The sequence below is a fragment of the Squalius cephalus genome, assembly GCF_949319135.1.
Source record: "Squalius cephalus genome assembly, chromosome: 3".
Classification (NCBI taxonomy): domain Eukaryota; kingdom Metazoa; phylum Chordata; class Actinopteri; order Cypriniformes; family Leuciscidae; genus Squalius; species Squalius cephalus.
This window is the reverse complement of record NC_137124.1, coordinates 35,958,728-35,981,304: the sequence shown is the minus strand read 5'-3', so window position 1 is coordinate 35,981,304 and position 22,577 is coordinate 35,958,728. Positions and strand designations below refer to the sequence as shown.

The window sequence follows — 22,577 nt, the reverse complement described above, 5'->3', positions numbered from 1 at the left end:
CTAATTATAAATAACTTTTTTCTTCTTGCAATAGTCTTTGATAAGTGTATTATTTGCAGAATAATACTAAACAATAAATGGTATTCATAACTACACTATATTTCAAAAGTTTGTGGTTAGTCTCTTATTCTCAGCATTATTTAATAAAAATACAGAAAATTACTTTTTTCTATTTTAATGTCTTCAGTGTCACATGATCCTTCAGAAATCATTCTAATATGATGATTTGCTGCTCAAGAAATGTTTCTTATTTTCAATGCTTAACACAGCATTGCATTTTAATATATTTGTGGAAGCAATGATACTTTTTTTATCAGGATTATTTGATGGATAGAAAGTTTAAAAAAACAGCATTTATTTGAAAGTGTCTGTCACTTTTTGATCAATTTAATGTGTCCTTGCTGAATAAAAATTATTTTCAAAAACTTAGTGAACAAAACACTTTTGAAGGGTAGTGTATGTAATTTTTCTTATTACACCACTGTTGACTACTTACAGTATCTGTAAAAAACAAGCATGTCATGGCATGTATGTTTTGACACCAAGGTGCAAAAAGCCACAAAGGATTTCCTCCTTGAACTAAGTGTTCCTGGCCAAGAGAAAACAAACAGCTGTATGTCTCCATCAAGTGGACACTTCTCGAATGAGGTGCTGTGTTTAGTGTCTGCAGTGAGCTGGAAAAGAGCCAAAACAGAGACCAACGGAAAATGTATTCCTCAGTTCCTTTCGCTTTTACATTCGAGGTATCTGCCCCACACTTATTGTCTACCTGACAGTCTGAGGTCACTGCTGCATATCCTGGATAAATGCTTGTGTTTTGATGTTTCATTTTGTAAAGCATGTATATACAATAGAAGCAGACAGACACAGGTACAGGGTGGGGGTGGGGGGGTTTGTGACATAAGAGTCCCAGCCGCTCCTGTTACTTAGCATTCATCAATCACACACACACACACGGATATGCAAATACAGGCAAATACACCTGCAAACCTGGAAATGTTGACATGACATCCTGCTCTCAAAGGATTTCTCAGCTTAATGTTGAACTCAAACCACTTCTTTGCAAGTTCAGTTATTTAAACATATATTATATGTGACCTTGGATCACAAAACCAGTCACAAGTCGCACGGGTATATTTGTAGCAATAGCTAACAATACATTGTATGGGTCAAAATGATAGATTTTCCTTTTATGCCAAAAAACATTACAATATTAAGTAAAGATCATGTTCCATGAAGATATTTTGTAAATTTCCTACCGTAAATATATAATTTTTGTAAATATATGCAGCACAAGCGCGAACATAAATGGACAGCTTTCAGATGATGTATAAATCTCAATTTCATAAAAATGGCCCATGTGACTGGTTTTGTGGCCCAGGGTCACATATGAATAAAATAATGAGGGAAAAAAACATTTACAGAGGTGATTTACCATTTCAATTTATTGATCTCTAGTTTTCATCTCTTGATACAGTTGAAACAGAACAAAACCCCATATATATTAATATACATTATATCATATATTCTCAAGTTTCGTGTTCAAGCCTATATTAGCATGATCTACAGAAGTAAACCATGATTATATTCACACTCCAGCAGTGGTCATACAGCAAAGTTTCCAGTGCATTAAGAATATAACCTATCTTCTCCCCTGAGAACTACAACTGTTCTAGACAAACTCATCTAGAACTAGAATTTCTACACAACCTGTTTTAAACACACACTTATTAAATATTCATATTTTGGTGTTTTCTCCAGAGCGCATATATTTGATAAGGTCTAGTCTGTACATTTGATCTGTAGAGTATAACTACATATACTTTATTACAGATGTGAGGTGTTCGCTAAAGGACAGCGATATGTCAGAACTGCATGATAGGGACGGTCCAACAATGCTGTAACTTTCCGATTTTAAAAAGTTGTCCAATTTTGTAGACAGCCCTGCTCAATGTTAAAACATGATAAAAATGTACATTGGTTCCCTTTCAAGATCACAGATTAGCGCAGAAACGTTTGTGCAAATCATATAATCGGTCTAGATTTTAATTCTACACTTGTGCAACAATCTCATCATAGAATACAAATAGTATGAAGTATGAGGCTTTACAAAGTTATTAATGAATAATGAATGACAAAATACATGAATGTGTCGTCACACCTATTGCAACTATTCGGCCTGCCTGACTTTGAAATAAGAGGACAGAACAACAAAGACATGAAAACGTTTTTGACAGCCACAACATCTGATTCATCAATGACCTCAATTTGTCATTCACAGACACAGAAAGACATGTTCACACGGAAATTCCACACCATACTCTCGGACTAAATAACCTGTACGTTTCACACACTCTCATAAGAGCACCGCTTGCTCGAAGCGTCTGATTGGTTGAAGGAAAATTCAACCAGTGACAACTCAAGGCTGTATAACTGAAGTTAATAACGATAATATCTACCACAGACAATTTTGTCTTCAAAACTGGCCACCAGTAAAAACAGTACTTGCTGATATGTTTTTCAACAATGATATGGCTTAATTTTTCACCTTTCTGTCCTCCCGCCAAGGCCTTCAACCAAACGTCAAGTCATTGAGAAGTGTATACAATCAATAGCAATGCATAGTTACAGTATACAGTATTTCAACTGAAATCTTGTGTTACCACCTATGCTGTCACATCTTAATTAAGGTCTATAACTGATGGTAATGATAATATAAAGTCAAAATGTAATGTTCATTTAAAACTGTGAAAGGTTGTGTCGTTTGTGGTGTAAAACCGCACTAAACCCCACCCCTCTCATTTCCCTTAGCCTCAAACACTTTGGCTGAAGCTCTTTGTGTTTGTCTGCATTTCCTGTTTAAAGGGTTTGTTAAAAAAGAGGGAGGAAATGTAAGTGGGCGGATGAGAGAAAAAGCTAGATAGACAGACACAGACATGTTATAATATAAGTTATAAGTCCTAGTAAAAACTCAATAATGCGTAATTTTAAATCCCTCTTGAGTGGGACTTATGAGAACATTCTGGAACCAAAACATAGTTTCAACAATACAGTCCCTGGGGAGCAAATGTGGCAGAGTCAGCTGATTACAGAGCGGCAAGGACTTTGACCACCCGACAACAAAAAACAGCCTCTCTCGAAAGTCTTTACAATGAAACCTGCTGAAAGTGTCACAGTTTTTGTTAAATAATGCCTGTTGAGAACTTTTTTTCTATGGCCATACCAAACTTAAATGGGGTTCACCCAAAAATGAAAATTCTGCCATCATTTACTGAACACAGATATTGGAGGCTCTGATCATTGATCAGTGTTTTGATTTTACAAGCTTACAATTTGATCTGTTCATCATACAAAGAGAAGACGACTTGGAATATACTAGTAATCATATGCATACATTTCATGCTAACTTTATGGCCTATTTGCAGTTTAAAAGTTCATAAAAATGTTACATTTATTGTGCTTTGCAAAGGAAAGAAAACCATGTGAGTTTTGGATCGACATGAGGGTGAGTAATTAATGACACAATTTTCATGTTTGGGTGAGCTATCCCTTTTAAAAAGGGTTAGTTCACCCAAAAATGACAATTCTGTCATTAATTACTCACCCTCATGTCGTTCCAAACCCGTAAGACCTTCGTTCATCTTTGGAACACAAATTAAGATATTTTTAATGAAATCTGAGAGCATTTTAAGCCCCAGAAAGATAGTAAAGACATCATTAAAGTAACAACGCCTGCTCTCGCGTCAACACGCATGGTGCTCTCGTGAACGCGCGATGAAGATTCATATTTTGTAAATAAAGTGGTAAATTATGTGGTTTTTTTGCGCAACAAAAGCACTCGCGTGGCTTCATAAAATAGAGGTTAAACCACTGGATTACTTTTATGTCTTTACTACCTTTCCGGTGCTTGAAAGTGGTAGTTGCGTAGCTGTCAATGGAGGACAGAAAGCACTCATTATTTTAAGATTTCATTATAACAGATTTCATTAAAAAGATCTTCATTTGTGTTCTGAAGATGAACGAAAGTCTTACGGGTTAGGAATGACAAGAGGGTGAGTAATTAACGACATAATTTCCATTTTTGGGTGAACTAACCCTTTAAAATGATTGAAATGACAGCAGTTTACACAGCAGAAATCAACATTGTAATAACATTGTTTAAAAAAAAGTCCAAATGCTTACAGAGAGCTTTGAACCTGACCAGAACGTCATGGTGGCTCCTAATGTCCCTTAAGCTTTTTTTGCTCTGGTGCGAAGATCTGATATGCCTGCCAGCCAAACAAGGCTATGACGCTCGCTATGCACCCCTGCAGGAGCACCATGACACCATAGGTGGACCAGAGTGTTGGGCCAGGGAGTCTAGGTGGCATTACAGATGATAGTACCAATGCTGGGTTGAGAAGCAGGGCCCGCACCTCCACTTTGATCATCTGCAGCTCATCCAAAATCGAGAGGAAAGTGCAGCAATGGAACCACTGATGGCTGTGACCCCAGATATCAAAGTTCCCCGGAGACAAACGTTCTGGGATCTTACTGATATTGAAGATGGCAGATACCACCAGCCAAAAGCAGTGGCGGTAGAAGAAGGCAGCCATGGTAGAAAACACATGAGGGGAGGAGGATGACGCGGAGTTTGCGGAGGGACTCAGGAGACGGTAGAAGACGGGAGCGGAGGAGATGAAAAACGGAAGGAGGAAGACGAGGGTGCGGACAGCATAGCGGTACTTCCGCCAGCGCTGTCTGGTGTTGCAGCAGGTGACAACGCATATGATAGCAACCAGACAAGTGGATGGGATGTACAGGCTTTCAAAGAATACCTGGAACAGAGTTGGAGAAGATGCAGAGTTCCAAGCCTCTTCATCAGTGTTCAGTCTCTCCCTTTGGGAATTGTTCTGGCCCCCGAATCCAATCTCTGGTATTCCTGCTTGAGGATGGATGTAGTAGTAATATGCCAGCGAGGAACCCACCGTATACGCACTGATAGTTCCGTAGTCTACAAAGAAACAGATTTCACGAATGATGAGCGACATGGAGTTGAGAAGATGAGCCAGACTGCTGGCTAGCAGCAGGTACAACACCCCCAGGAAGTAGTTCCAGAAGGGGTAGAAAAATGGACTGCTAGGTTCTGGCGCTCCTTCCCACGTGAACACCTCCAAAAAGTGGAAGGCGAACACAAAGATGGGGAGAAAGTGTGTCCAGAAGTTTCCAGTCTCATTGGTGGGACAAAAAGCGGAGGCTAGGCACTGCCGCAGGCTGTAGTTAGGGAAGCGATAACCAGACAAAATGAAGTTCTCAGTCACTCTCTGTGGAACGTCAGTGTGACGTACTAAGGGCAATGACCACATGATTGGACCGAAAAATAAATTCACTAAATTAACAATAAAAATATATCCTGAGCTTACATGTAGCCTATAGCTAGCACTACACAATTGCAGGTAGTCATTAAATAACTAGTATTGCTTACATAAGGCTTAGTTATCAAACTGTATGATGACATCACAGAGACACAACTGTCATTGTAATGCTTCCTTTAGAAGCATTTATCGAGTTCATGTGCAGATCTTAGCTTGGCTAAGAAAAAAATCCCAAGGCTCAATATAAATCCAAACAGCATGTATTGAAATGACTGTGGTCTCAGCAGAAATAAATAATCCGATGCTGTTGCAAGTGCAAAGGTCAATGGCTCCAGGGTCCCTTTTTTCCGTTAGTTCAAGTCTTGAATGTTATCAGCGTGGTAGAATCATTTAAAAAACAACAAAAAGACAACAATAGCTGAGGTGATGGCTCTCGATCAAGTCTTCCAAGTGAGCGATCCGGCCGTGACGTTCATGTCACCTGAGGTCCACACGACTTCGTTCACACATGTGAGCAAACAGTGAGCTTGTTTTTCAGTGCTGACGGTCTCGGTTGTTTCTCACTGCGGCTGCATCTCTCCTGCATTAAAGCTTTTTGAAAAGTAGGTCATGTGGGACACGGTCGCGCACCGGCCGGTCTCTGAAACGGCGCGTCACCACTCCGTATAATTCATGCTCCGCCGTGCATAATTCATCGGTTAGATTATCGCGTGCTGTCTCATGTGAAGATGCACCGCTTGTATATTACTAGATGGTCTCGAAAACAGCCATATCGCGCTGTCTCACGGCGGTGCTTTACTTCAGAAGGGGAACAGAAAACATTTCTCGCGATTCAGCTGTCTGTGTGGCGGTTAATTCCTCTATTTTCGCCCATGTTAAGTGCAGTTGTGCTGGTTTAAGCGGCTCTTCGCTCGACATTCGCATTGCGGTGCTGTGTGATTCAGCACGAGCTCTTTTCCAGGAAGGAGATATTTCGTTTCTGCTCGACGGCACTTCTAAAGAAACAGTCAGCCGGCGTCCTGTCCCTTTATCGTTAGATTGCCCTTGACTTCTTGCTCAATGCCGGCTGTGAGGTGCTACGTAGGGCTGTCTGTCGTTTGCCCGGCCGTTACTTAATCAGGATAAAAGCGTCCATGCTGCCAGCTCAAGCAAACCCACCGCGCTGCACTCCAACGTGATGTGCTCCGTGGTCATACGAGCTGTACATTCTCTAGAAGTGTACAACGGATCCTCGGTCCACAGCCAGTCTCACTCTTTATCTCTCTCTCTCTCACACACACACGCGCACACACTTATCTTTTTCCCTCATGTGCCAAGCAAAACACCTCCCGGAGGCTATGACATTTAACTTCTGACAAGACTGATTTCTCTGTCTTACAGGCAGCCTTTTATTGTAGGCTGTAGTTATTATAGGTCTGTATTAGCCTACAGTAAGTCAGTTATTTTAGGTAGAGCATCTGTTATTCACTTTTCCACATTTTGTGTTTAAAAAAATATAGCTAGCTAAGGTGTATAGGCTACTCTAAAGAATGTGGAAAAAAATAATTCAAAATTTTCACTCCACAGTGAAAAGTCTACAAGAACTACAATTAAGTTACAGAGAAAATGCTGTGCAAACGACTTCAAATTTTGTAATATGATAAATTGTATATAGTCTTAGTCGTAATTTCTAATACACATAGGTGGAAGGCCTACTACAGAAAACATATTTCTAGCTGCTGTTTGTGTATTAAAAGTTGTTCAGATCACATGCAAAAAAAAAAATCGAATCTATGTGGAACAAATCTGATCGGTCAGATGTGACGTGAGAAAAATATTGGAAAAGGAAAGAGGTGAACAGGACCAGGAAAGGATCTTAAGCAGAGACTCAAACTCAGTTTTTTCAAGCAATAAAACACCCTTTGAATCACCCAATACACATTCTTACCCATATATTATTTCTAGGTAGTTTGAATTCTTCATTATGGCAATACATTACATGAAACCACTCTGTCAGCAAACAGCACAGAGACTGTTAACCTGTTAGCTGCTCTGCTAAATTATGCACAGCACACATAAAGTAGTATATAGTGTCCCGCTGTAACCATGACAGGTGGCCCTATGATGTGCAGTGAGTTGTAAGAATAGTGCCATCATTAGAGAATATTAATTTTTTACAACGGCCAGCTGTTGGGCCAGCTGGCGGACTGGACTTTGTAAAGCATGCTGTGATGGGACAGTATTTGTCATTTGACAGAGTAGTCACTTACAATCATAGTCCTCTCATATCACAAACACAATGCCTTTTGGAAAATTATTATTAGTACTATTATTTAAATTTTCTTTTTTTTACTTTTCTATATTTAAAGCCTTTCTCATTCATTTGGGCACCTCTGAAGATAATATTTTATTTGGACATTTTGATAAAACAAATTAACGTTTTCCTGTCATTCTAGTCGGCATGAAACGGAAGTTGCAATAGTCTGTTCTTCCTTATTGTGGCATATATCCCTCAAACAAGTTCTCAAACAAAAACAAATGTAGGACGGGGCTTGATTTTGTTCATTGAGAATTGATTGAATCGTTGTTTGCTATTTCTGTGATCTCATGTGAGTGACACGACTAACTGTCCCGCCCTCATGCCATGCAGTAAACAAATCATCAGAGAAGAGAAGAGATGTCGTTGCAAGAGGGAGAGGAAGTTATCGTGAATAAATATTATGAGAAAACAAGAATTTAAAAAAAATGTGCATGCATACTACATAATAAATACTGCAATATTCAATAAAAAAAATTCGATTTCATTGTGACTTTAAATGTGAATAGTTTAGCTGGGTTTATAATCTGTGTGGGCATATTCACAAAGTTTTCTATACTGTGCTACATGACATGCAGATTATTGCCATTTTGGGAGCATTATCATAGAAATTATATAATTATATGCCATTTATTATGCACTGTAAAAAAAAAATTGTTGTCTGACATTTTTAAGTACAATCAACTTGGATGTTTAAGTCACTTCAACTTAAATTACATTAAATTAGTTTTGGATGTTTAAGTCATTTCAACTTAAATGACATTAAATTAGTTTTGGATGTTTAAATCATTTCAACTTAAATGACATTAAATTAGTTGAATCTTGTATAACTTGCTTAACTTATTTTGACGAGTTAAAGCAATGTAAAAAAATGTTACCATAACTTATTGATCATCGTTTTTTACAGTGTGCGTATGTGTATATGCATGTGTGAACCCTCATGTATGTTTTCAATCGTGCCTGTTTCTCGTTTTGCAGCTTATCTTTGGCTGGTTTTGCTCGATGATTGACTGGCTGCTGCTGTGTGTTTGGTGACCACCTGCCTGAGGATTAGTCAGTGAAGGCCGCTGTGGGCACTGAAGTATACTGGTTTATAGATGAGATGGAAGATGAATTCATTAGAGCACCTGTGGGGGTGAAAAGGGAATAGGGTTTAGCAATGAAGATCAGCTGTGACGCCATAGCTATCAGATGAAAATCATAGACTTCACCCTTCAGCAGAGTATGTGCTTCACATTCAGTACAGTACAGAACAAACCAAATCTACGATCAAATTCGCAGCCCCCAGCGTTCTAAAACCTCAAACAAGTTGAGACTGGATTTCATCTGCAAGACTCAAGTTGTCAGGAATTTTAAAGCATGTTCACATACAAGTCACAAAACACCTACATTATTATGAGCATTTAAAGGTGCAATTGGTGATCTGTGAAATGCTAACTTTAGCCTGCTAGCATTGAAAGCATACATTCGCACCCTCACAGCAAATCGCCTTCCAAAGCCACACCTCCACCAAAACACATGAACACGGACAGACCAGAAGTGAGACGACCAGAGACAATGTTATTGGATTACATCGTGTATCATTCACTGGTGAGAAACGTTTACTTAGTGAGTAACAGTACTACAATAACGAATGTAAACGACTGTTTGCCTGCCATTCTCGCTCTGTCAGCACAGCGTACGTGAACACGCTGATGACATACTGTATGATGTCTGTGTGAACAGGCTGCGCAGTGGTATGCAAACACAAGCTTTCATTTCATTCAGACTGAATGCAATGATTGAACAACCATTTTACCGTCCTACACCTTCCACAGACGATATACATTTATAAAAATACATTTAGACCGCTTAACATAATGCTATCAGGATATGAGGAGACTTTCAACCAGCATAACAAAAATTGTTTCTGTAGAGAATCACCTATAATTGCACCTTTAAATATTACAGATTCACCAATTTGCTTTACCTGTGACAGTGTGCACAACATATTTCACAAACACAGATTGTAAGTGAAAATGTCTTCTATAAAAAAGACCTCCACAAATTTATGCCATGATAAGGATTTAATAAATTAAATCCTGCATTGACATCACTAATAACAGATAGGCTAAATTGCTTAATAGGAAGCGCATTGTTCCCTCAGATCCTGAAAAGGATAGTGCCCCCTGTGGCAGTTCACAGAATTACACTGACTACTACACCAACAACATATGATACAGTCAAATGCATTGTTAAATAAATGCAGTGCTAAGGCATAAGATAACAACAGATGTGTGTTTGTGTCACATAATGCCTGGAGGGTGCTGATCCATGTGACATGCAAGGGAGCGCAGGTCTGAATCCTGTAGAGGTACATGACCACATGCAAGTTCTGAATGGTCTATTCAACAAGCTTTTGTGAGTGATGCATTGTGGATTTTAGGCCCATTCAAAAAGATCAGACAGCCTTGATTCACAAACAAGTCAGTTTTTTCTTTCCCAGTTTATCATCAGACAACAACACACTAAAAGTTGCTCAAATGCAAACACACACTGATATCAAACATTAGGACTCACCAATCATCAGGTCTGGTTTTGGATCACGGTTCATTTAAAAAATGGGCTCAACAATAAGGTGTTTTTTCCCCCTGCTGGCCCAGTCAGAGAACTATAGTTGAAATTTCCATTGGCCTTGCCAATATGTTTCCTGGCACAAATAAAATAAATATTTTAAGCCACAATTTTTTATTTTTTTTTAAAGAAAAGTTATCTTACTAAGGCAAATAATTTATTTATAATTTTCATCCCATTCTAACTGACGCTTCCAAGACCATCACAAGTCCTTCTTGCAATTTTGACAAAACAATCTTAGTCCGCTTGTAAACTTTAACTTGGTGACATTCAGTTTACCACAGAAAATTGAATATTTATGTTTGCAAGACAAAAAACACGAACATGATCATCAAACGTAACAAAACAGCACTGACCCAATAGGGCAAGTGTCAGTTCTGTCAACAAAAGTTCAAAGGTCACATGAGGGAGAACGACGGACATCTATCAGAAAAATAATGAACTAAGGAACCTGTCTTACAGATAACACAATAGACCAAGCAGAGAAATGAAGAAATGATGAAATGAGAGGTCAAAGTGTATTGTAATCAGCAGCTTTCACACATGCTGTTCCTGAGCTAATCACCGTTTTTTTTTCTGTTTTTTTCATCAGACTTTGAACAAGTAGCAATGCGCAACAAGAGGAGTCACTCAAAAACAGCATGAGACGAGGAGCGCTTGGCACTTTCTACACCTCCTTACAGCTGCTAGAAATTCAGTACAGCGTTCCACTACAGTTCAGGTGTTTATGATGTCCATGAATAGAACAACAGAGATGGGATACCGGACATTACAACCCCTCTGGACTTACACACTACTTCTGCTTGAACTGTTCCTTCACTTCCTGTTTACTGAGGACATCATGTCCTTTTTGTTAGCAGCCCGTGTACTTTCTCAGATCTTTCCTGGACACTTCCCTTTCACCGGTTATTAATCATTTTTCTTTTGTCAAATAAAGGCTGACCTCACTGTATCCGTTTTCACTGAACACCACAGAACAAAATACAATATTCTTCAAAATATCTAGTGGGGGAGGGTTCTTTCCCTCAGGACTTTTATAAGGGTACTAGCAATATGGTTTTTGATTTAAGAGTATATTACGTCTGTGGTTTGCATAATACGCTTTCACATTTTATTATACAACACAAACCTGTAGATTTATTGGTAACACTTTACACTAAGGTCTCATTTGTTAATATTAGTTAATGCATTAACTAACATGAAATAACAATGAGCAATATATTTTCAGAGAACTTATTCATCTTTGTTAATGCAAGTTAAAAATATATTCATGTTAGTTCACAATGCATTCACTAAGGTTAACATTAAGGTTCATTAGCAGGGTTTTTTTTTACACTTAAGAAAAGTAAGATAAATATACAGGGTGGGCCATTTATATGGATACACCGTAATAACATGGAATGGTTGGTGATATTAAAGTCCTGTTTGTGGACTTCTAAATGGCCACCATGGTCACCACCCATCTTGAGGAGTTTGCCCCCTCACATATACTAATGAGCCACAAACAGGACTTTAATATCACCAACCATTCCCATGTTATTACGGTGTATCCATATAAATGGCCCACCCTGTATAACTACTTTCTACAATGTCAGAATGTCTACCATGGGTGAACTGTTTTAGGTCAGGCTGACAAAAGGAGCACAATTATTATTTTTTTTAATTTGAAGTCATATGACCCACATACTCAAAACAGACTCAACTATCATAATAATAGCAGGATTGGGTGAACAAATCTTTCTCATGCCTCCTACAAGAGACTAAAGCATATGTATCTTGTGGTGCATGTTGCCAGTTTAAGGGTTAATAAAGTTCAAATGTAATTTTTTTTTTAAAGAAATAAATACTTTCATTTAGGAAGGATTCATGAAATTGACCAATAATGACTTATCTTACAAAAGATTTTCAATTTGTAGTCATCTAAGAATCCTGATTTTTGAATCAGTTTTCTCAAACAGCTCAAAAGTTTTCAACATTGATGATAATAAGAAATGTTTCTTGAGCAGCAAATCAGCATCAGAATGATTTCTGAAGGACTATGTGACTGAAGACTGAAGTAATGATGCTGAAAATTCAGCTTGGTCATTTAAAATACAATAAAATATGAAAAAGGTTATTTTAATTCATAATAATAATAATAATTCACAATATTCCTGTTTTTACTGCATTTCTTTGTCAAATAAATGCAAGCTTGGTTATACTTCTTTCAAAAACTTTTAAAAATCCTTACTAATCCCAACCGTTTGAATAGTAGTGTACATATACAGTACATGTTAAGCTACGAATCTGCAGTGATCTATGCTAGGGTCAAGTGTGTCTTCCTTCAGTTTGCAAAGTTGCAAATAGGCTAATGGCAACTACAATCAATACAAAGAGTGACAGGTGACATGTCTAGCTGACAATGTTGTTATCCTGCAGGCTATGTTGGTCACTGAATGGATGTGAACTTGCTTTCCATATGCCATCTGTCACTTAATCCGAAATCAATGACACAAGGAATTCTGCAATAGAACACGAGACAGCCTTTTCCACTACTATCAGTGATTTACAGAACAATCATAGTAAAGCACTCAGCTTTTACAGAGCAAATATTGCAAATGAGATGTACTCATAAATTAAAGCATTTTACTGCTCCCTGATGGCAATCATCCATCAGAGAGAACATACACGCACGCACACACTCTTTCTGGAGACATAATGGTTTCTATACAGTACAAACTGTATACTCTATCTCCTTACACTAACCCTACCCATCACACAAAACTTTCAGCATTTTTACATTTTCAAAGAAACAAAAACAAAGAAACAAAAACACTTAGTATGAGTTATAAGCTGTTTTCCTCATGAGGACCAAAAAATGTCCCCACAAGGACAAGGATTTCGGATATTGCCGTAGGGTTACACTTTATTTTAAGGTGTCATTGTTACATTTAAGTACTCAGTAATATTAAGCAACTACATGTACTTACTATAGGGTTAGGGTAGGATTAGGATTTGGTTGAGGGTTAGTTGCATGTAATTATGCATAATTTACTGTTACTGTTTACCCAGGAGTCTTGTCTCGCTAAGGGGAGCAATATCAGTGCAGTCCTCTTATGAGGTCTGTTACCCTCACTAGTTCTGACATTCCATGTTGCCACTATGAAAGAGGTGAATTCCCAATTCCCACAAGATGGAATTCCCAGTAGGTCGTGGTAACCTACCCAGGAGATAATAGAGTGGTCAATTGTTAGGCCACCTTTTCTAGGCCCTTCCCCTGTAGGGTGAGTAGTGCGGCCCCTAAATGGGGTCTGCCGAAATCATTCAGAAGCCAATCAATCCAAGCTGCTAGCGACCATATATCCCCCGTTCCACTGCCGTGAGGGGTCAAGCTTCCAGGCCATTCTTCCCTGCTTCAGTCACCAAATACCCCATCACCGCCAGACTTCAACCAAATATAAGATCAGAGTATTGTACACCATGGTCAGAGGTGGACACCTGCGCAAAGAAAAGGGTTTAAGAGTGCCATAGCCCCCGGTAGCCCTATCTTCACCATAGTGTGGGATATCCAGGTGGCAAGGGTGACCAAAGACGACCAGTCCCACAATATGGTTGCAGGAGGCTGCCGGAGCTCCTAACTGTGAGAGGACCGCCTAATGTGTGCCTTCAACACATGCCTTTTTTCTCAGAGGGCCAAATAAAGGTACAAAAGCTGTCACTGGGACGGTACCCTTCAAAAAGGTTCTAATATGTACACTTTTGGTACCAACATGTACCTTTGAGAGACTAATGGCGTTTTTCCATTACCAGTAACAGCTCAACTCGACTCGCCTCGCTTCGGCTCCAAACAACCAAACAAAGGCGAGTCGAGTCGAGGCTAGCTGGTACTGTGTAGTGAAAAAGCGCCATAATATGCACTCTTTAGGTACAAAGGTGTACCTTTTGAAAAGGTACCCCGCCAGTGACAGCTTTTGCACCTTTTTTTCTAAGAGTGGCATGCTCCCATAGCCTTGATCTCAATAGACTAACCTGCAAGACAGCAGGGCACTGGCTGGCCACAAACAACCTCTGGGGACCACTGCAACTCCGAGATCCAACACCAAAGTTAGCCTGGCGCCCCAAACAAAGCACCCAGTTTCAGTGTGTGGCCACGAGGAGGCCTGGTGGGGGTCTCGGCGATGGACAGGCTATATACTGGCAGGGGGAGACTTAGAAGCTGCTTCACTGTTCACCATAAAGACTAGCCAGCAGCAGCAGGCTGAAAGAAAGAGGTCAGCAAACAGCAAAGATTAGCGTGCAGCTACTCTCTAAACCGCTGCAGTAGTCAAATCACCCTGTGACGTCACACACACACACACACACACACACATCTTTTATTTCTCTCATAGTGAGGACCATCCATTGACTTCATTTGGGACATTATTTATTACGTTTTCAGCCTGTGGCTGGTCCCAGAAAGAAAGTCCCCAAAAGAAGGAACTTGCTCATTACATTTCATGTTTAATTTATGAAATATATTAAAAGTAATGGAAAGAAACGTACAGTCCTTTAGCATTACTTTAAATGTTGTAGTACAATCTTTGGTTGTTGCTACATTGGTTGAAGGTTACACTAGTGTTATATTTGGTTTTACACTGAACTGAGGAGAACTGAAGCTGAGGTGGTTGAGGCATGTGACAGCAAAACAACTGCATTCCCACATGCAGTCTTAGAGCAGAATATATGAGGAAGTGTCATCATAAAAGTGTGCTCTGGAGAAGTAAAGTAATAAAATCTTGCAACTACAATAATCTTGCTAGCCAAGCCACAATATATTTTGATTGGAGGAAATTATAAGTATTTTTTTTATTATTATCCTTATCCAGTAAATCACGAATCACTTTTGTCAAAAAACCTACACAGAAAACATTGATGTTTGGGATTCTGCCTGTGACGCAGACCTATTGCTTTGGATTATGCTGTTATGTAAGCTTCTTATGAGTTTTTAATCTTACAGTATAACGCTCTCACCATCCTTTTCTCTTTCCACATATTTGTGTTGGATTTTGTGGGTCAGCGCATGCTAAATGGTTGTTGTGGTTTCTCTCCCTGAGTGGTACCACCACTGCCGAAATCCCAGCATCCTTTTAAATGGTTACAACCGCCCCCCACCATCTTCCCCTCCTAAGACCAATCTATATAATATCAAAACCCAACAAACATCCGGATGAGTCACTCAGCATCAATACACTCTTTCCATCAAAATAGCATGAAGGGAGAGAGGAAGGAGAAAGAGTGCATGACCATGTGTTAGTAGACTTATAATAGCTACGATGAGTGTATGTGCGTTACCAAAATGAAATGTTCAGAAAAGTTAAATACATATATACAAATTAATGTGAATGTATAAATCTGTTTTATCTTTCCAACTGTTCAGGCACCAGGGGGCGGTGTGGTGCAATTCCGCTAACGTAGTAGAGCTGTTGTTCAGTTTGCGACCGTTAAGCCCAAAGAACATTAACAATAGAGTGATGGCTTCCCACAGGACTTTCAAATGGATTTCCAAGAAAATACTTTTATAGTAATAATCTGATTTAGTGACATTTCTTCTATAATTAGATATGCACTGAATCATTACATTATATATTCTTCATGTATCAACATTTGTCAAAAATTCATAGTAAATGTTCATGTTGGGTGTCACTTTATTTCGATAGTTTTAGACATTCTACTAAGTAACTTTGCTACATGTCAACTACCAGTCAGAGTATTAGTAGTTTGTCTGCTTAATATTCGCTAACACTGTATATTGATCATCTCCCAACAGACATTCTACTGACTATAAGTGACTTTGCAAGTATGTCAACTTAGTCTACTAATTCTCTAATGAGAGTTAGTTGACATGTAGTTGAAAAGTTACTTATAGTTAGTAGAATGTCTAAAGTGGACTATTGAAATAAAGTGCATACTCATGTGGTTGCACATATTTATTTGTACTATAGCAAAAATTTAAATGTTAAAAGATGCTGTTTGGTCAAATTTGCTTAACTCCCAACAACAATTTATAAAACGGATTGTTCTTGTCCTTGATTATGATTGGCTGAGACGTGTCCTATAAACACACCTGTGTCCTCATTAAATCAGCATTACTGAGCTAAATGTTGCTGAAGAAATACACGTTTGGTGGAAGAATTATTACATTTCTGTTGCTATGTGTGGTTTACAGTGATTTTAGAACAGGACCAAGCCTAACTACTACCTGTAGCTGTTCTTAAATCACTGAAAACCACTGCTTATCACAACGCTTTATTCATTTTAGGCCATATTTAGCTTCATATTATCTTAACACTGGCTAAATGTTTCTCAGAACAACACAATCAAAGTGCGAAAGCATATTATGATGAGGAAAAAAAGTATTTCTGTTTATTTGAACAAACAGAAAGATCCTTTTTAACTTACCAGATAATTTGTACACTAACAGAACAGTGATAACTGTCCTTTGACAAACTGTCATCTGTGCACAGAAAGGAAATTCCTGATGGCCATTTATTAGTTTATGTAACATTTTACAGACAATTACCTTAAAACAATATTATATATAACAATGTAAATCAAACAAATGAATCATAGATATGTAAATAAGCATAATATGTATGTAGTGTCTGGTCTATTGCCATACTTCCACAACAAAGACTTCATATACAGAAAAAAATAAAGGTGATAGAAAAGAAAGCTAAGCAAATACTAGGATGAAAACATCATGTCTGATCTAACCTACAACTGTAATCTAATGTTGTCTACATCACCATTGAGATATTACAAGTGTATATATCAACTGTCAACTGGCCGTGTTCAGTGATCATGGGAAAATCTGTGAGAAATGGGTTTACATCACTTGGGGTGTATTTAAGAAACATGTTCCCCCATTAACATCTGAACCTTTACCTTTCAGTCTTCCTTCATAGTGCAGCCATCATCATGTGGACGCCTCCACTCGACCTCACCTGTGAGAATGACAAGATTGTTTCTAAACTTCACATTAGACCTAATCTTGTACTATGAGGAACCTTCAGTGTACCTTCAGAGTCCACTCAAACCTCCCTTTACTTCAAAGCTTGACTGGTCATGTCCCGGGATATAACACAATCTGGCCCTCAGTGGACCAACTCCAGCTGACTCGCAGAAAAGGGCAGTACGCCACTAACATAGTAAGCAATGCCCAGAGACAGAAGAGCGATGACCACCAGCAGCAGCAGGACCCTCCAGAAGCCCAAATCCTCCACAAACTCCTGCCAGGTGGAGCGGAAGCTGGACAGCACACCCTCGCTGTTCTGTAGGTTTGGATTGAGCAGCGAATGGCTCTCCATCGCACTAGGAACAAGAGTGTTGAGTCAGTAACAATTGAAACATGTCAAATAACTAAAAGATGTTCCTGAAAGGTGGCATCTGAGGCGAATCTAACCTCTCGCTCTCAGCCATCTGCATGGCTTCTAGTTTGGAGTGGGCTCCTCTGTTGAAGCCCTTGACCTCTTGCTCTTCCAGGCCTTCCAGCAGCCGAATGGCATCTTTATTTACCCCTCTCCTCTTAGCCAGCACCAGGGGGGTCGACCCGTTGTGGTTACTGCTCAAATGCAAGAGCACAATCGAGAAACGTTACATAGAGTCAGATGAAAACTTACCATTGTTACAATAGTGTTCTGCCAAGTTATTACATCATTACAAGCACTACTACTACAGTAAAATAATAAATTAATATGATATGTCTTAATTTAAAGGAGTCATAACCTGCAATTTTCACTTTTCCACGAGAATCAATGTATGTTATGATTGCCTAACGATTATACACTGGCCGGGAAGCCGATATTTAAAAGTGAAGCGTTTGTTTACCTCAGGGTAAATAAACCAGCGCGCGTGCACGCGCACTCAAATACGAGATTTTGATTTCAGCCCCGTCTTGACGTCATGACGGGGCAGGATATACCATATATGGACACCGCAAACCTATGCCGCGGGAAGCCCGCCCCTCTCCCCCTCATATTCAGTTCAGTCGAGAAAGATGGAGAAACGAGTACTGTTGACTGCCACAAACAACATGTAAATGTGTTTTCTCTACCAAAAACGGACCAAACTATCAGGGACCAGTGGATGAAATTCATTTTTAATGACGCTGTCCCAACAACCCTTTCAACTGGCTTATCGTTAGGAGTCTGCGCTAAACAGTTCACACAGGAATCATACACAAATTTGGGGCAATATCAGGCGAAGTTGGCCTCGAAGCTCTGTTTGGAAAAAGGTGCAATTCCAACCATCAGAGACTTGCCTGAAATTAAAACGGTAAGACTGAGTTTTTATTGCTCTACTGTGTGTAACAAACAGCAGCTAACTGCTAATGCGGCTATTGTATGCTAGCGGGAGTATTAGCTTCGAGGTAAACATGGGGAATGGCTGCTAACGTTACTTTGCAAACAACAAATGACTGAGATCATCATGAATTCGGCTATTGTATATTGATTGCCTAATGCTTATATATGAGGCGCCGTCTAGTTTGTGTGTGTGTGTGCTCGCGTCTTATATGAGTATGTGCGCGAGTTTGTGTGTGTGTGCTCGCGTCTCATATGAGTATGTACGTGGAGAGTTCATATACATGTATGTGTGACTACTTAGTATGTATGCAAGCGTGTTTCATATATGTGTGTGTGAATGAAGTTTGATTTAAGCCCTAAACGGCGCCTCATACTTATACACTGGCCGGGAAGCCGGTCGCGGCCAGGTCGGGTTCATTCATAACTTGCGCCATGATGTCATTTTGTAATGATATGCTAAAGCGTTACCTGCGGTGTCAACCCCCCTCCTTCCTGCCACCAATCAACGCGGCCCTCATTTGCATTATTAAAATGACCGTCCACGACAGCCAAAATATCGCATCAGATCTCGCGAGACAATAATGCCTTCAGAAATAAGGGTCTGAGGAGCTCTGTGTTTATTTTTTTTCCACTTTTCTTTTTTAGAAGAGCCTGAAAGACTATAATACAGCAGTAGGTATCCAAGGTAATACTAGGTTATGACTCCTTTAAAACATTTTTTTCTATATTATGAAAGTAGTGACTAACTTGGTTAGTGACCATGGATCATGGTTGTTACAATGGGGCTAAAAGTGCACTAGTCACAATTCACATACTATCTGTCCTAAATAGTATCTAAAGGCACAATAATTAACATGATAATAAATAGCTGGCTGACTTTTTTCATTCTTTGACATGACATGGCTAGATTTCAAATGGTCAATATTTATTAAGTTGAATGTCCACCCTAGAGATAATAATCATATTGCTAACGAACCCATCATATTTTGAAAATATTATATTAATCATAAAATATAATTTATTGTTACTGTAAAGCCACGATAAATTATTACAGGATCTCACTCAACAGTCTAAGCTTTCAGAATCTCTATTTTTTATCTCTATTAACATATTCAGGCATTTATTTTTTATTTTTTTTACACTGATTGATAATGACTGTACTTATTGAATAAAAGTAAATTCAATTCAATGTCAAAATAAATAAACTTTGCTAAAGTTATTGTTTTGAACAAGTACAAGATATTACACAAAACTTCAATAATGGGTGTCGTTTACTCCGAGTGTGGGGTAAAAAGCCCTTCTCACTACCTCATACATTTATATGATTTTTAAGCATACCAAACTACTTTAATGATTTCTCTTCAAACAAATGCGCTGCTACATCAGTGTTCAACGTAAAGCTATATTTTCTCTGCAATCATACACTGTGGGAGTAGTGAAAAGCACGTTCCTTAAGGTATGCACGGTTCCTGCAGTCAGAGCTGGGCAGAGTACTTACAAATTGTAGTCCATTACTGAACAGAAATTACATGATTTAAATTGTTGTTAGTAACGTAATTATTACGTTACACATTTTAGGCAATATACTCGGACTAATTTTTGATTACTTTTAGATTTCTTTTGACCTAACTTGTTTATAACATGAATAATCTAATCCTGTACCATTTTGATACAAAATGTACCAAAAATACAAAGAGAAAGAAGAATGAATCCATTTTGTTTTGTTATGGTTATCAACAACATTAATTGGATTAAAAATTACATTACGTCAGGGTTTCCCAAACTAGGTTTTAGGAAGTAACTGCAGGGGGTTCTTAAATGAATGAAAAGCAAATAATCTTAATTATTGTAAATAAATCTTTAAAATGTTATGTTCAAAGAAATGAGTAATTACAAAAAAAAAAAAAAAAACCTAACAAAAACATTAAATATTTTATTTGTTTATACTGTGTGGTCTCTCAATTTTCCATGTAATTATAGTCGCCTGACTAATGGCCGGTCTGTGTGTGAAATTGCAAAAACTGAAAGTGTTTATGAACATATATAAGCAATACGTTGTTGTTTTTAAAAGAAAATTTTAAAGATATAAAAGAATAATTAGGGACAATCAATGCATTCTAATTAATTTACTGCCATTTTGCAAATTATTAATGGTAACACTTTATTTTACAGTGTCCTTGTTACATATGTTACATGTACTTACCATAGTAGTAACAGTAAATTATGCATAATTACAACCCTCAACCAAATCCTAATCCTACCCTAACCCTATAGTAAGTACATGTAGTTGCTTAATATTACTCAGTACTTAAATATATAATTACACTGTAACAATGACACCTTAAAATAAAGTGTAACCGAAGTATTTAATTTTTAGATAAATTTTTACACGTAATCCAGATTACATAATCCGTTACTAGTCTACCCAGCACTAGCTACAGTATTAGCCCCGTTGTAGTACCCTACATAATAAACACAATAGTAGTCACAAGCACTTACCAAAATCCATCTAGTTACCTAAATGAATAAAACTATTGGATTATCTCACCAAATGTCAATTTTGAGACCATTGGACACCAGGAACTGAATGGTGTCCACATGTCCACACAGGTGCAGTGCAGTGTTGCCCTGATAGTCGGTGGCCAGCAGGTCTGCGCCGAACTTGTGCAGGAAGCGGCAGATGTCCACATTACCTCGTGCCGCTGCCAGATGCAGACCCGTGCGGCCCCTGTGATCACGGATGTTGGGGTCGCAGCCGGTCTCCAGCAGACGCCTGGCGAAACTCAAGTCCCCATCGATACAAGCCTGCAGTAACGGTACACTGGTCTGCGACGAGTCACTGATGAAGACATATGACATGTCCGAGTCGGTCTCCGAAAATTCCAGCGTAACTGAAAAACACAATAATGGAGAGGATCTCACTAAACTATATTTTGCATTGAAAAGATGAAGTCTATTTTTTTAGGATTTTAGATGTATTGCACTGTGACATTTATCACATGACACCACACCTCTGTATTACACTAATGTCCCACTTTATAGGTGTCTTTACAGTGTACTTGTGGACTATGTTATTGTGTTCATGTTGTCATGCAAAACACTTTTGCTGCTATTGAAGTTGGATACGGGTGGATATGCTCAGGTTTGGTGGTATGATTAAGTTTAGGGGTTTGTTAATGTGTATGGGAAGGGTCAACACTGTAATTATAGATATAACTATAGAAATTAATTACAGCTGTAATTACATGCAGGTATTTTTACAGGTGAAATACAAGAACAATGTAAAAACATGTATAAGTGAATTGAATCAAATTATTATTTTAAATATTAGTACATAGTAGTTAAAGACACTTAATATCAAGTGGGTCCCAGTGCTATATTACAGTAAAGCAGACTGCATAAAAATAAAAACATTCTCATTGAGATTAATATAAATAGGGGAAGTAACCTTGATAAGACCATGTACCATATCATTTTTCTAAAGACCTGCGATGAAAATGGCTGAGTAATTTTCAAATTAAGATTAATAAATCAAATGCATCCTTGTATGATTTATTTTATCTGTATTTATTTAGGAATGTTCTGTGTTAGTAATTAGGGAAAGTGACCCTTTTAAGTCCACCCAGTTTAAAATAATTAACGTCTAAAAACATCTGACACATATTGAATGATTAATGGTCTTCAACATACAGTAGGCTTACGTTTCTTAAAGCAAAATATAATTTCTTAATTTTCCCGTTTGAATACGAGGTGATTATGAGGTGAAATATGACCTAACGTTAGTCCTAAATGATGAGCGGGTCACACCCATAGACTGGGGAAAAAAAATGAGGTCACACTCATAAAGGATTATACTCCACTGTAATAATTCAACATGAAGGCTTTTTAACTGTTGCAACACTCTTTAACAAAGCACCTGATCATGAGCTGCAGTGCTGGAGGAAGAGGAGGAGGAGGAGGAGGAGGAGGAGGATTCTGCATTAGCCAGCGCAC

At 38.4% G+C, this 22,577-nt stretch overlaps 2 protein-coding genes across 3 annotated transcripts in view; both read right to left on the bottom strand.

The window, feature by feature from the left end:
• Positions 1–1,427: 1,427 nt before the first annotated feature.
• paqr9 (progestin and adipoQ receptor family member 9) lies at positions 1,428–6,659 on the bottom strand. The gene has a single exon (XM_079867225.1). It carries the CDS (start codon positions 5,343–5,345, stop codon positions 4,221–4,223), a length of 1,125 nt encoding a protein of 374 aa, XP_079723351.1. The 5' UTR covers positions 5,346–6,659; the 3' UTR covers positions 1,428–4,220.
• Positions 6,660–16,749: 10,090 nt separating this feature from the next.
• Positions 16,750–22,577, bottom strand: part of ankrd46b (ankyrin repeat domain 46b) — a 6,253-nt gene continuing 425 nt past the window's right edge. Inside the window, exons 2-5 of one of the 2 annotated variants that reach the window (XR_013820648.1) lie at positions 21,133–21,475; positions 17,684–17,842; positions 17,300–17,592; positions 16,750–17,225 (exon numbers count right to left, since the gene is read on the bottom strand). Coding sequence is in view for 1 of the 2 variants with exons in the window: in XM_079867223.1 (XP_079723349.1) it covers positions 17,376–17,592; positions 17,684–17,842; positions 21,133–21,443 (687 nt within the window). In the remaining variant the exon portion in view is untranslated. Of the gene's footprint in view, positions 17,593–17,683; positions 17,843–21,132; positions 21,476–22,577 lie in introns of both variants that reach the window. The other variant, XM_079867223.1, reaches the window with a different exon arrangement.

Coding starts and splice junctions, on each gene's coding strand:
- paqr9 (XM_079867225.1), bottom strand. CDS start 5,345: ATGTGGTCATTGCCCTTAGTACGTCACACTGACGTTCCACAGAGAGTG.